This window comes from Orbicella faveolata, unplaced genomic scaffold, assembly GCF_042242905.1.
Source record: "Orbicella faveolata isolate gen_17 unplaced genomic scaffold, um_ofav_v1 contig_35, whole genome shotgun sequence".
Taxonomy (NCBI): domain Eukaryota; kingdom Metazoa; phylum Cnidaria; class Anthozoa; order Scleractinia; family Merulinidae; genus Orbicella; species Orbicella faveolata.
This window is the reverse complement of record NW_028301564.1, coordinates 2751843-2765899: the sequence shown is the minus strand read 5'-3', so window position 1 is coordinate 2765899 and position 14057 is coordinate 2751843. Positions and strand designations below refer to the sequence as shown.

Genomic DNA, 14057 nt, shown 5'->3' with positions numbered 1-14057 from the left:
CGTTTCATTAAATCGAGTCATTACTTATTATATTCAGTGTTTATCAACTCATGTAGAACCAAGTGGTCTTAAGTTGTCTTGGAACAAGTAAACTGACTATCTTTATTCAAATTATCCCTTCACTTGTAGCCTGCGAACAGGCTCCCGATTGGGTTAATGGGTTTAGTGCCAGCCAGCCAAGTGTGGTCTAAGGCGAGCGGGGAGAGCTGAGAACGGATCGTGACGAGGGGGCGCAATTCGCGGAATTCTTTTTTTCGTGCTTAACGGCTTGCTTCTCTCGCCAGCGTTTTCTTTTCTGCCCTCGCTGGGAGCCTGATCGCAGGTTAGTTCACTTGCCTTGCGTTGAGCCATTCGAACGGATACCGTAAGGAACGTTTTCGCGTGAGAGGTCACATATGGTAATTGCAGAGACTTGACCGACCAGAGACCCAGACCAGAGACCCATGTTTTAAACGTTTTATTTATGTGAAAAGTCAATTTCGAGAAAAATATTCGGTACTGCCATTGAGAAATGTCCGTCTCTTGTACTACCCAGATAATGCGATAATTTCCGCTTTATTATCTGCTGAGTGGTCCCTTAAGGGGGGTTAAAAACAAAAGAAAATTTCAAACTTTTAGCTCTAAAAATGGTCGCGGTCGCTAACGAGAGGTGGTCGCTTACAAGAGGTTTCAAATATAGTGAGTTGACTTGGAAACTTCTGGTAATTTATAATACTGGTCGCTGAGGAGAGGTGGTCGCAACCCGGAGGTTCGACTGTAGTTTTTATTTTTCATTAACCAATGGTAAATCGTCTCGTTTTTTCCTTAATCAACGATTCATTAGCGTCGTACTGTGTGGAATAGGCGCGTGCACGTGGATGATCACGCGTGCCTTGCTTTGCACTTGTTGGGCGTGTCTCCGCCTGCTGTTGAAACCGGTTAAACTTGTTAAAGATGATTGGCAGGAACGGTGTAATGAGCAGGACTCCCGACACAGAACAGATGCCACCCGCTATCTTGCCGCCTGAAAAACAACAGTCAGCCAATCACAGAAAGGAAGAGAATGGCACAAATCGATGCAAATGTACGACAGTGCTGCTTAGCATGCTGATAATTCTGTGGTTGTTCAAAGTCTGATTGAGCTAACCCAGGATTAGAGAGAATTTTGATCCCGGTTGTGTAACTTTTAGGTGAGGTTTTCTGTTTTATTGTTTGTCCTTCAGTTTTAAATTTGAATAATGTCAAACTACACTAAACATAAGCAGTGAAAGACATTTTTATACAAGAAAAATTAATACTCCAGTTAACTTTTAATCCTGGGTTAGCTTTAACCTGATTTTGAACAATCCGGCCCAGGGTACTACAGCAGGAGCCCATGGGCTCCTGCTATAGATATACAAGTCAGAAACACTGCCTCCCCCTCCTTAATCACAAGTTAGATCGCTGAAGATGAAATCCCTAGATCACTTTCCAAGACCACTGGCTGACGCTGTCTTCGAAAGGCCCAGCATGTAAAATGGCCACTTTTCTTTTACCTTGTATTCTAAACTCTATTATGGTCATTTTATTTTTTTTAGAAGAATGCTTACATTGGTTCTAAGCAATAGAGGTAATTTTCTCCGTACTTCTATTGACTTACAGAAATACAAATGAAAGTTTGAGAAAGTGCAGGAAACCCTTGGAAACACTCGCTTATGGCTCGCGTTTAGCATTTCTCGTTCTCAAACCTTCATTCGTCTTTTCCTTTCACACGAAAAAAAATCATGTTTTATTTCCGTTAAAAGCAAATATTGGTTTTTGACTTACAAAGTGTTCTCGGCACCAGGTCTCCATAACCGACTGTAGTGATGGTCACTATGGCCCACCAAAAGGCCACGGGAATGCTCTCGAACTCAGTCTCCTCGTCCCAACTCTCACAGTAATAAGTTGTGCTACCAAACAGAACAGTTCCAATTATGTTCAGAAAACACATCGTCCATAGATCGCCAATGCTCGCTCTGACAGTTTTTCCAAGGACTTTCATCGTTGAAATGTACCGAGAGAATTTCATTACCCGGAAAACTCTGGACAAACGGAGCACGCGCAAAATGTACAGCGGAGTACCAATGGACGAAGAGGCAATAAACTGTGAGATGTAAAATGGTACAATTGCGATTAAATCGATGACGTTTAACGGTCGAAGGAAAAAATTTCGTTTTTCTGGGGAAACGATGAAGCGTACGAGAAGCTCGAACGTAAACCAGGCAATGTTGCAAGCTTCCACTATCGAGATGATCTTGATAATCTTGACTTTTTCAGGCGATATGGTGCTTTTCTCGTAAATAGAATCCTTTGTAGTGATCGATGTAAAATTCGATGTAGAGGTCATGGTTTTTGTGCTCCTGAAAGTAGGGAGAGTGTCAATAAAGAGAATTGAAGCAGAACAGACAATAACTAATAATGAGAACAAATTCAACAGCCTCGCGAGTCTGCTTGAATCAGGAATCTCACAGATCTTCCATACTTCCTTCTGGAATTTTCTTGAAGGGACAACGCGTTTCTTTTTCAAGACACTAGGAACTGCTAACTTGTTCTTCTTAATATCTTCGCTGACATACTGGTAGAGTCCAAAAAATTGCAACTCGTCTGCAAAGAGCTGTTCGGGGAAGTTCTCATCCGGTAGCATCAACTCTCCTTTTGATTGATAAAAATTGAAGACGCTTTCAAACGCTGTTCGATTCCTATCGAAAAATAATTCATCTCGTATGGAATCGTAGAAAAACGATCGTTTCGCCCGATGCGCTAGTAAACTGTGAGGAAACTGCGATAACAACTTCACCGTAAAGAAGTACCTCTTTCCGCTCACGTTGACTGTGATTCCATTAGTACGATCGCTTGCCTTTCTACTTTTGCTGCGGTATGGTTGAATAACTGCTTGCTTCGAGTGCTCTCCGAAGCGCTGAAATACACGGGGCTGACCCAAGCTCACGCTCCGCTGTCTTGTTTTCGATGACCCAGTTTTTCTTAATCGTTGTCCGTGTAAATGGAGCATCTCGATTTCTTGGACAAGAGAAGCCGGATAAGATGATGCTGTAGCAAGCCCAGGGACTGATTAACACGCAAAGCACAACTTTGTAACTTGTTCTTTTAATAGAATGATACAGCGAGAATAATTAGTCACGCACACCAATTTCCAAAGGTAACTGATTGTGACATGTTAGATACATTGTAAGATCAAGTGTTGTCACCTTGAGGTGAAGATTGCAACGACAAAACGTTTCTCCCAGGCGGAAATCAAAAGAGTTCATCAAAGACGGAGCGGTCCCATGTCTATTGCGTGGGAAGAGTCTTAGAAGCAAAGCAATGCAAATTGCTAAAGGCAGGGCAATTAACACAGCACCGTGCTGATTGTGGACTGTATCCAGCTGTTTGGGAAGATTATCTTTAGCTTATCCAACGCTAAGTGTTTCCATAAACAAAAGATTTGAAGTATGTGTTATTATCAACATTGACGTAGTATTTACTGCACAAACAATTTCGTCTTAGGAAGCACAAACAAAAGACCCGCCACAGGCGAGATCAGTTACGATGTGACAGAACCAGATATTAACTCAAATATTTCCAGCTGAATATTAGATTTAGTTTAATTAACTTCAAACTTGTTAACCACAAAAAACACAACCTTTTGATAAACTTCTTATCTCGCGACGTGCAATTGGCCTTTTGACCTGAGCGTCTTTTATAACTATTCAAGTCTGTCGCTTATTATAGTACAATCTTGGCTGACAACTTATGTTCCATGTTTTAAGACCCATTTACTGACTGGGATGAAAAACCTGTGATTAATTACCCAAGCAAAGTCAGTGTTTTGATTTGAAGTGGTCAAAACATGCTAAATGTTAAGACCGATAGCAGTTCACCGTTCCCTTTGATCTGTTGATGCCTTGCAGTGATAAAACAACCAAGTTCACTGATTGGCGGAATGCTTCATTGAATTCCACATTTGATTGAAATTCTGCGCTAAATTTCGAGACAATCAAATATTACTTGACATCGATTGATTGCACTTAGTTTAATATCCTAAAGAACAATATACATTTTTGTCTCGACATTTCTTTCCCAAAATGTAGTCTTATAATTGAAAAGAGGCCTGATGTAATTTAATTACTCGGGCTTCCGAAAGCCCGATTCATAAAATGCAAGCCGTTTTGTCTTGGTCCCCAAAAGGGGGGCCATGGCCGTAGGCGTGCCTAGCGTAGATCATAACTAGGGCGTGGAATCTGGGGATGAGAATGGGACAGATTGCTTGCTTTATCATGTGCTCGAACTTCGTGAACAACGTAATCAGAATGCTGTGTTTTGAGAAGAACGGTTTGGACAGAATTATGCTATATATGCCAGTCATCTCACAAACACAGATGTCTATCTTTTTCTGAACGGGTCGGTCCACGAATTATATTGCTTGAAAGCTTGCCAAATAAGCATAGTTCATGCTCGTTCTCGCGAATCAGTCAATTACAGCAATGCCCATCTCCCCCCGGGCAACCGGGGGCAATTGCTCACGTTGTCAGTCCCGGCGGTGGGGCATTCGCAATTTTATCGCGGGCCGGGGGCTGGGCATTTGTGTACCCGGGGCGACCCCGGGATTTGACATACGTGTTTCTGAAAGTGCCACGGCTAGCCCGTCAGGGACTAGACAAACTTGTGGATATTTTCAAAGGTATGATTTCTCAATTTAAGATACTTGATTACTTGTAAGCATATAAATAAAAGCAACAACATGAACTATATTTTGTTTGAAAACAAGGCCCCGGGTTCGCGCAGCAAAAAGCGGAATGTTTTCAAAAATGACCGTTACAAAGTTCTGAAAAACTCTTTAGTAATTTTAAAGTTTTATTTTAAATGCTATCTTGTCTTGAAAATTATCTGATGTTGACTGATGACCATCTAATGATCGAGGCCAGAAAACGTCTTGAATCTTGGCTTCTTGAATACTGATTTAACCACATTTAACGACAGCAATCTTGCAAATGATAATTCTACCTTGTTTAGGACAACTTCAGGCCCGGTGTAAGAAAGACCCTCATAGCTTTATATACCCCGTTCAGGGGACATCGACGTCCAAACCGTACCCTGCCGGTTAGCATGGCACAGTTACCGTGTAACGCAGTGCTAATTTCCTGGGAGTACAAAATTTGCACTTATATGTAGTCACACTAAACCTAGAAACGAAACTTTCCTTTCAATGCACTGGTAGGCAAATAACGAATTAATAACCAATAGTGCAGTATCCTCTCACCGCTGTACATTTCATCAGTGTTAGGTCTGTGAATTTGAGGGTTACAAACCGATTTCTCTGTCTGTTTTTTTTTTCCTTCATGGAAAGCAATGAGATAAAGCTTTCACGCATTCACTCACTGACTCCCTCGAAGGCTCACACGTTGTTGATGTAAATAAAAACGATACCAGGCTCTTAGCTTGGGCTTCCACAAATATCAAGTAAATATTTTTCCGCAAATTCTAAAAAACATTCGAGATATCACAAAAATGTTTTCTAAAATCTCGAAAAACCTTCTCAATATCTCCTATTTTCGTTTTAAAAATCCACCGATTTTGGATCACTTGAGCGAAAATTTTCTTGCAGTAGCAGGAGTCGAAGAAGAAGATTCAGGCACCTCAATGTTATCAGCATCCGCCATTTTGTAAATTGTTGTTTTTAGCACTTTTAGTCAGTTTCCAGTGGGAAATTGCTCAACTGGATTGTTTCTGGTATAATATTGTTTCAAGAAAATAGCAAGGAAAACAAATAAACAAAAAAGCTGTGAATATTTCTAAATATCACTAATTTTTCAAATTAAAATATCTCAATATTCTCTAAATATCTCGGAAATTTCTAAATGTCTAAAAATATTCGGATACTTGTGGAAAAGTCTACTCTTAGCACGTAATCAGTAATCTACTAAAGTACACGTGATGTTCCACTACTGTTATACCAAACCATATCGAATAATGCTTGCTCATGAACACCTGGCTTTCGCATTCTCTTGTCATTAATTTGAAACTCGCCCAGAGCTTTCCAATTTTTTTTATGTCGTATCTGATAACAGGTACCTAATGAAGATTTGTAAGGTTATCTACTGTTTTGTCCTTGTTAAGATGAATATTCACCTTTATTTGCCGACAAATTAAATAATTGTGCAATGAGCCACCTGTTATGACGTCACAAACTGAAAGTGAACAGGTATCTTCGTCAGCAGCTAAAAGGCGGAATTTATCATGGTTCTTCACTTATCTTTTACGTTTATGCTCAATTCGTGGTAAACCATGCAAGCAAATTTACTACTTTTGGGCGGAATCGTATTTGGACTAGTTGTAACAGCAACTGGGGATCAAGGTACCATACGTGTATTGCCTTTTGGGAAGTACTTGTTATTATGTGGTTTCATAGTTATGCCGAAGTGTAACGGAGGCCCGACTCTGCTTCATAAATATCGTCTTTTCTTTCGAGTGTTGCCAACGGCCACTTTTTCCTCTACAAAAAGGATCGGTTCTTCAGTCTTTACTTTACAAAAATCGTTTTCATTCCATCATGAATCGCATTTTGTAAATTCTTCACAAGTTAATGTGATGTGTCATTAGTTGAGCTGTTATCTTTTACCTGAAAATCCAATGACGTCATGATGGCTACCTAGAATTCTATAGAGAGTAAAAAGTTTACCTTTTTATACCAAGTCAGGTGGGCTTAGCAACAATTAAGTATTAGGGTAATTTGCAACTATTTAATCTACTTTAAAGGTTTGGAAAACGCTTGACTTAAGTTGGGTTGTAGCAGCTATGTCATCTAGTGACAATTTTAAATTAGCAATGGTGAAGATCGATTAGTTTATTTGTATAAAGTTAAGTAGCTTAAGGATAAAATTGAATAACAGCTGCTAAAACCTACGCGCGCAGTTGAGAAATTGGACAAATGTTTGGAAATATCTTGAGGGCAGGCCAGTTGAATAAGAGAAACGCTTTTTCATCAAGGAAAATACATGTATATGAGAGATTTGAAAAACCAGAGAACATCGTGTTATCCAATAAAGTCGTTATTATTATTATTATTATTATTATTATTATTATTATAGTGATCGGCCCAAACAAGTTAATCTACACTCGCAAAGCCAAAGGGGAGAGCTGGTCGGTTCAATTAGAGATTATCGCCGGTTAATTCATGTGTTTTTTAGAAGTTAAAGGGGCTCAGTCACAGTATTTTGAGTTATTTTGGCCACATACAAAATTACCTTTAAATGGTAGGAAACCTGAAAATAACAGTTTAATAAGATAGAAAAACACCAAAGAGATAATGATAAACTATAAAGGAACAAGGATGGCTAAGGATGGAGAAGATTGACGCGGATTACAAACAACAAATTTGAAAAAATTGAGGCTAAACTTTTCAATATGCGCAATCCGTGACTGAGCTCCTTTAAAGAATTGGTATACAATCGCAAGTATGCGAGGAAACGACATCTAACTATGATTTGTCTCACTCACTCGGCGCACCATAGGACCGGCACGAATTAGCGAGGGGAGCGAAGAAAAACTGAGAGAGTTCCTATTCGCCAACTACAGCAAGAACCAGCGTCCATCAACACCAGCGAGGGTTTCTCTTAACTTGGTAGTCAAGAACATTGATGAAGTGGTAAGTGACGGAATTGAAGCTGAAACTATTGAAACCTCAGACATCCATAATACTCTCGATGATTACTAAAGCATTCAGAACTCCTTCAATAACATGGCTTTGCGACTGGGTGACGACCCTAGTTTGTTGAGGTCTCTGAGGCGGGGGAAGGGAAGGGGGGGCTGTAAAGCACCCGCACTGACTTAATTTTTATAAACGTTTTCAATATCTAAGTGAATTAAATTAAGGCTGCCTAACCTCCCTGAAAGTTTTCTGGGAACAATTTGGATTGACATGCCATTGTTCTCAGAACTTAATGGCAACCATATTTTGACTATTTTGAGGTATTTTTCCCAATTTAGACTTCAATTTCTAGTCTTAACTAACAAATTAACTTTCACGCAGTTGTTTTATTTCATGCAGTTATTTTAGCAGCGGCTGCAATTGCTTTATTGATTCTGTTTTCGTTTGAGTCGTTTTTGGTCTGTTCCCTGTTGGCTTTGATACTATTGGTTAAATATTCGTGGAGTTACGCAGAGCTGTAGAACATCGGCAAAAAGAGCCCAGTCTGAATAGAGTGAAAGCTTTCTTAGCATTCATCTTCACTTTAAGACGCCTTTTAGTGGCTATAAGGAGAGGATTTCACTTTTGTCAGACTGAATTTCAAGCTCCGCAAACAAAATTATAAAAAGTTCCGAAAATAACGACCCTTATACATAAATATATCATTACATATTATTGATATATCATTATATATCAAAAAAATTTGTCCCCGAAACTGGCGAATACATATTCTAGCTTCAGCTAATTGCAATTCCGCTTTACAACCTAGCGCGGTGGCCTAGCCTCATGGTTAGCGCGCTTATCTCCGGATCAAGCGGTCCGGGTTCGATTCCTGGTCGGGAACATTTGTTGTGTTCTTGGGCAAGACAGCTTCATCTGAAAGTGCCTCTCTCCACCCAGGTGTATAAATGGCTAATGCCTACGGGCGAATTTAATGCTGGGGGGTAACCCTGCGATGGACTAGCATCCCATCCATTGGGGAGTAGAAATACTCCTAGTCGCTTCATGCTAGAGAAGCCGGATTAGCTCCGGCCTGATAGACCGCTTGGCTCGCCGATACGGACTTAACCTTTTACCTTTTACAAACCAGCCGAACGACTAACACAGAAAGTATTTTCCTTATTATGAATATAGGATCCAATGAAGGAGCGAATTAGTTTGAAAATCTGGTTTCGAATGGTAAGTAACAAGAGGTCACCATGATGGTCATCGTCCCTTGTAAGTAACTAAACAAGTAGCTAAATAATAGTTTAAAATAAATTTCTAGACAAAAGATAATATTCCTAGTTCTTCAGCTTTCACAAGATTTATGTTCCATAAAGCTCGAAATCTCGGATCTATTTAATTAATTGTTATGTTTTCAAAGAAAAAAGAAGCTAAATTTGTTTTTCATTTCTTTCGTGTCTCTCGTTAGTATTGGACGGACAACCGGTTGCAATGGAACTCTTCGGAAAACAATATAAGTTCGTTGACGTTAGAGTTTGAGGAGATCTGGACTCCAGACGTAGCTCTTTACTCAGCGTAAGTACCAACATGATAGCAGTCACGTGACATGTAGTCAGGGCAATATATTGATAACCAATCATGCAAAGCAGCAGTTTAAGAATCTCACGTTTCTCAAGATCTAATCAGTTCTTCTCTCATTGTCAGAACTATACATGTAAAAGTAATCAAATGGTGACGAGTGATATTAAATTGGTGACGCGCGTTTTGTCAAAATTTTCATAGTTTTCCGAGCCTTTAGAAAGGAAAATTATGAGAATTTTGACAAAATGAAAGTGAAATTATTTCTTAATTTTCTTAATTATTTCTTAATTCATTAATGTAATTACATTAATTCATTAATGTAATTATTTTTTAATTTATTAATGTAACCTAGAGGGTTACGTTTCACTTGGTTTGACTTTAACGGGTTCCACTTTTACGCTACTTTTCCAGAGTCGGCACCATAAGAGACTTTGGTATCTCAAACTCGGACGGTTTAAAGATGAACCTGATTGTTTACAGCGACGGACTCGTCTTCTTCTCACAGCCCACGTCCATCCAAAGCGCATGCGCATTAAATATTGCCGACTTTCCATTTGACGACCAGACATGTCAGCTGACGTTTGGTTCTTGGACTATGGACACCACGTTGCTGTGGCTTGATCTCAATAAAGGTGGAATTGACCTAACTTACTTCATAACAAACAACATGTGGGATCTACTGGAAATCTCTGCAGAGATGCGCAAGCAGATGTATTCGTCTCACGACAATGACTTATCCGTGGTGGTGTATACCTTAGTTTTAAGGAGAAGAGCTCTGTTCTTTGTTGTCAACTACATCGTTCCTCCCGTGGCCATCTCATTCCTGTCGCTGTTACTGTTTCTCATCCCGCCAGAAGTGGGAAAGCGAATGGGTAAGGGTTGCTTTTTAATTTTACCCTTAATAAAGTACAGTTATCCAATGTCGTTCTGAAGCAATACACAGGAACTCGACATAAAAGGAGCTCATTCACAAAATTTTGAGTTATTTTGGCCAGGTACAAAATTACCTTTAATCGAAGAGAACCTTAAAATAGTGGTTTGATAAGACAGAAAAACACCAAAGAGTGTAATAATAAACCATACGCGAACAAGGATGATCAAGGATGGAGAAGATTCACACGGATTGGAAACTACGAACTTGAAAAATTTAGGCTAAACTTTTCAACATGCGCTAGCCGTAGTAGCTTCGTTAGCATAAATCGGTGCGTTTGAAAACGTCATCATTTTTTAAAGGGACTAAATTTTTCGCTCATGCGGCAGAATTCTTCAGGTCGGACCGTCACAACAAAAACGTGACCGATGTTGTCAGCCGCACATGAAAAGCCGGCCTTTGGCATCTGGAATACGATTCCCCTAAAGCATTCTAACAAATTCTTGAACTTGTCATTGTTACAGAGGCTGGTATAAACCTCCTTCTCTGTCTTTCGGTGTATCTTCTGCTGGTGAACTCTAAAATGCCAAAAACATCAACAGCATTTCCTCTGTTAACAAAGTTCTACGGTTCCGCCATCATCATCCTGGTGTTGGCCATGTGTTGCACATGTCTCGTGTACGCCCTGTACTTCATGAACTCTTCCGGCTTGGAATTACATCATGCATCGTTTTTTCTCCGTCTTAAGGTACGTGCTACGCGTAAAAGGCCTTTTCGCAGTCCTGAATCCCAACACGGAAACTCCCATATGAAAAGGTTGCCTCGTAACAGTCAAGGTTGCTCTGACAATTCGCCAATGCCATTCATATTCCTGGCGGGCGAAGAGCTGACAGTCAGAGAAGACAACCGTCTTTGCCAAGACTAGAAGACAACACAAGGACTCTGATTGGCTGAAAATAAGCGCTTATCAGCCATATTATTTTCTTTAGTTATTATGGTCTGGAATTCACGCAAAACTCGACGGTGCGTGATAGACTCTGGGATCGTTTGTAGACAAAGAGAAGTTACGTTTTAAACGATTGCTATACACAAGAGTCTCTTGGTGCATTACCCATGAAACGCACCATGTTCCTTTGTTACGCTAATCAAATGCGATGTCATGTCTTGCAGAATTTTACACTTGGGCGGTTACAACCCCTGCTGTTTGCAGACGTTCAAATCCCCTGCAAACGTTCAAATCCAGACCCTAAACGAAGAAAATCAAAAGTCCATCCGGCAGAAACAGGTGCACAAACAAACATGCCGTGATTTTAATGCTGTGTCGGTGTTAGCGGACATTATGTCGGCATCGAAGGTGTTTGTCTGTTTGTTTGTAGGTGGGTTGACGAGAGTCACATGGTCTCGACGAATTCTTCAGAGAAAACTGGGTACTACAATTTTAGTTCAGCACAAAACCACTCGGTTCCCGTAGTTGAAACCTCTTGAGAAATCAAATGCACACGTTTTATAATTTCGTTTTTATTTTGTATTAGTCCTTTCTCACTATAACTTAGTTCTAGTTTCTCACTAGTTTCTCACTAGTTTATCTTGAATAGGCCTTTTTGCATGTAGACATCAGAATAGTAAATTATTTCACTATCAAGCTCACTTTGAAAGTGCAAATTGTAAATTTTATGATAAAAAATTTCCCAAAGCAGCAAAGATGAAAAGAAATGCCCACGCGTAAATAACACAAACGTGCCAGAAGTTTGAGATCATGCTTAAGACCTTGAGTTTGCATTATCTTTACTCCTGTTAAATTAGGATTAAATAATTTCAGCTCAAAAAATTCTACATTAACTCAGCAATGTATCTTGAACCTTTAAATGCTACCTAGTAATTTTAACGAAGGTCTTTAATCTCTTTAAAATCTTTTAGCAGATTTAAATCTGAAGGAAGTAGACTCCAAAACTGACAGTCAAATCCAGAGTGATGATCAAAAATTTACGACAAGTCGAGAAGCGCCCCTGATTATTACCAGTGGTAGCCATGAATTCCTCCCCCGGATTTCAGCAGCAGGACAGGAAGATCAAGAGGGTCACCTGAAGTTGGCTACAATTGGTTCTTCAATTGACCTCAGCAGCAGCTTTTCAAGTTTTGCGTCATTTAGATCAGAAGAAAACACTGCTGTAGCTAGGGAAGACATGTTGACTCCAGTTGAAAATGTAAACGATGCAGGTGCTCCTGAAGAGATCAAAAAAGTGACCTTTGCTCGCAATAACGATGGATTCGTAAAAACTGTTAAGCGGAGAGCGACTTCGATACATTGCACTGAGTCAGCGGTAAAGCGTACAGAGCACACTCTGGTCTGTTCGGCGGGTTCATCCTGGTTCATTCAGTCATCATGGGATGAATCGCTGGAGGAGAATGTTGAAGAGTGCGGCGAAGACGTTTCAAGCCAGTTAAATGATGGACCTAATCAGTTGATGGCGCTGAACTCCAAGGGGAATAAAAGTGATTCCGACACAGGTAAGATGATGTGACGTAACGAGTCAGGTGGTCAGTCGGCTCGTAAGTCAGTCAGTCAGTCAGTCATTCAACCAGTCAGTCAGTCAGTCAGTCAGTCAGTCAGTGACTCAGTCAGTCTGTCCGTCCGTGCGTTTAGTCATTCAACCCATCAGTTAGTTAGACATTTTGTAAGATAGCAAGTCAGTCAGTTAGTCAGACAGTTGAACAGCTCATCCGTCCGTTCTTCCCCCTTCCGTCCATTTGTCTGTCCGCTTCCTCGTCAGTCAGTCAGTCTGTCCGTCCGTCTGTCTGTCTGTCTGTCTGTCTATCAGTCGATCGGTCCGTTGGTCTGTCGATTGGTCGGCCCGCCAAAAATAAACGAATTCAAGTTAATGTCCATCTAAACCTAAGTGTACCTTTATTGCAGATGACCATGCCCCTGTTTCAGACGGCTATGTCGAACTTTCCAGATCTTGTGACAGAGAAAACACAAAGAGATCGAACACGGAGCAATGGAAAAAAGCCGCCATGGTTTTGGACAGAATGTTTATAATCGTGTTATTTATGAGCATTGTGATATCATTTGTGGCTTGTCTATTGCTTGCACCTAGAGTTAGGAATAGTTTTAGTCCGTAACTTCACACACATGCAGTGCTTCAAAATACAACTCTTGGATATATTATACTCCTGTAGCCCATTCGAGGGCCATTAGTTTCTCAGTTTTGACATGTTACTGTCAAATGTAGCCCTCTCCAATAAAGTCTACTAAAGTCTATCAACTCAGTCGTAACAGTTGTATCAACTGGTTATTGATTGTAACAAGTATACCATGTATTGGAGTGAGACGAATTTCATATTTCGACAAAAAGAGTTTTGGTCAGTATCATTTAAGTTCTTTTCAGTATTTATTTAAAAATGGACAACCTCTTTTAAATAATCCCTCAATCCAATTCAGGAAAACAAACAATAGCTTACATAGCGGCTATTCTCTGGGACAATATCCCCACTCACATTAAAGATTTCAATGCCTTCAGCTTCTCTAAACAACTTGAATTCTACTTACTGTTTGAACAACATTCTGAAAACTTGTATTGATTTTCTCCATTCTGTCATACCATGTACATATCTCGAGATCTCTTCTCTTAAAATTTCTGTATTCTCTTAAATATTCGTAGAAATCGCTAGAAAATTGACTAGAAAACTGTCGGGTTACTTCGGTATCCAGACTCAAAGTGTACATTATTTTTTTCTGTCCTAGAATATAAAACTGTAAATGTACGAGTGAATAAACAAAGTTGTTGTTGTTTACGTTTCAGCTCTAGAATGTCGTGGTCTTTTTCTCGATTTTAATTGATAGACTTCCATGGGGGTGTCACTATATGATTTAACGACTAGATTCCATGTTACCGTGCGTCTGTTCAGTAATAGATCACAGATGATGTCAAAATGTGGTAAGAACAAAAAAAGTGGCACACGAGGCGATAGTAT

General features: G+C 39.9%; 2 protein-coding genes across 3 annotated transcripts; one reads left to right on the top strand and one right to left on the bottom strand.

Annotated features, from left to right (window-relative positions):
- Positions 1-442: 442 nt before the first annotated feature.
- On the bottom strand, positions 443-3452 carry LOC110048490 (potassium voltage-gated channel subfamily A member 1-like). Its single transcript, XM_089273548.1, has 2 exons — positions 1786-3452; positions 443-1003 (listed from the first exon to the last, which is right to left on the bottom strand). The coding sequence occupies exons 1-2, from the start codon at positions 3008-3010 to the stop codon at positions 774-776; spliced, it is 1455 nt and encodes a 484-aa protein (XP_089129674.1). The 5' UTR covers positions 3011-3452; the 3' UTR covers positions 443-773.
- Positions 3453-6203: 2751 nt separating this feature from the next.
- LOC110048483 (uncharacterized) lies at positions 6204-13884 on the top strand. Of its 2 annotated transcripts, none has more exons than XM_089273547.1 (9): positions 6204-6352; positions 7509-7642; positions 8819-8863; positions 9099-9205; positions 9623-10083; positions 10607-10830; positions 11253-11367; positions 12003-12590; positions 12997-13884. In XM_089273547.1, the coding sequence occupies exons 1-9, from the start codon at positions 6283-6285 to the stop codon at positions 13203-13205; spliced, it is 1953 nt and encodes a 650-aa protein (XP_089129673.1). In that variant the 5' UTR covers positions 6204-6282; the 3' UTR covers positions 13206-13884. The 2 variants fall into 2 exon arrangements, with proteins under 2 accessions (XP_089129673.1, XP_020609941.2); XM_020754282.2 differs by having other exon boundaries at positions 12000-12590.
- The last annotated feature ends 173 nt before the right edge of the window (positions 13885-14057 follow it).

Coding starts and splice junctions, on each gene's coding strand:
- LOC110048490 (XM_089273548.1), bottom strand. CDS start 3,010: ATGCTCCATTTACACGGACAACGATTAAGAAAAACTGGGTCATCGAAA. Junction 1,004..1,785: donor CCTGGTGCCGAGAACACTTT/GTAAGTCAAAAA, acceptor GTTGTTTTTCAG/GCGGCAAGATAGCGGGTGGC.
- LOC110048483 (XM_020754282.2), top strand. CDS start 6,283: ATGCAAGCAAATTTACTACTTTTGGGCGGAATCGTATTTGGACTAGTT. Junction 8,864..9,098: donor TGAAAATCTGGTTTCGAATG/GTAAGTAACAAG, acceptor GTCTCTCGTTAG/TATTGGACGGACAACCGGTT. Junction 11,368..11,999: donor AGTCCATCCGGCAGAAACAG/GTGCACAAACAA, acceptor AAAATCTTTTAG/CAGATTTAAATCTGAAGGAA.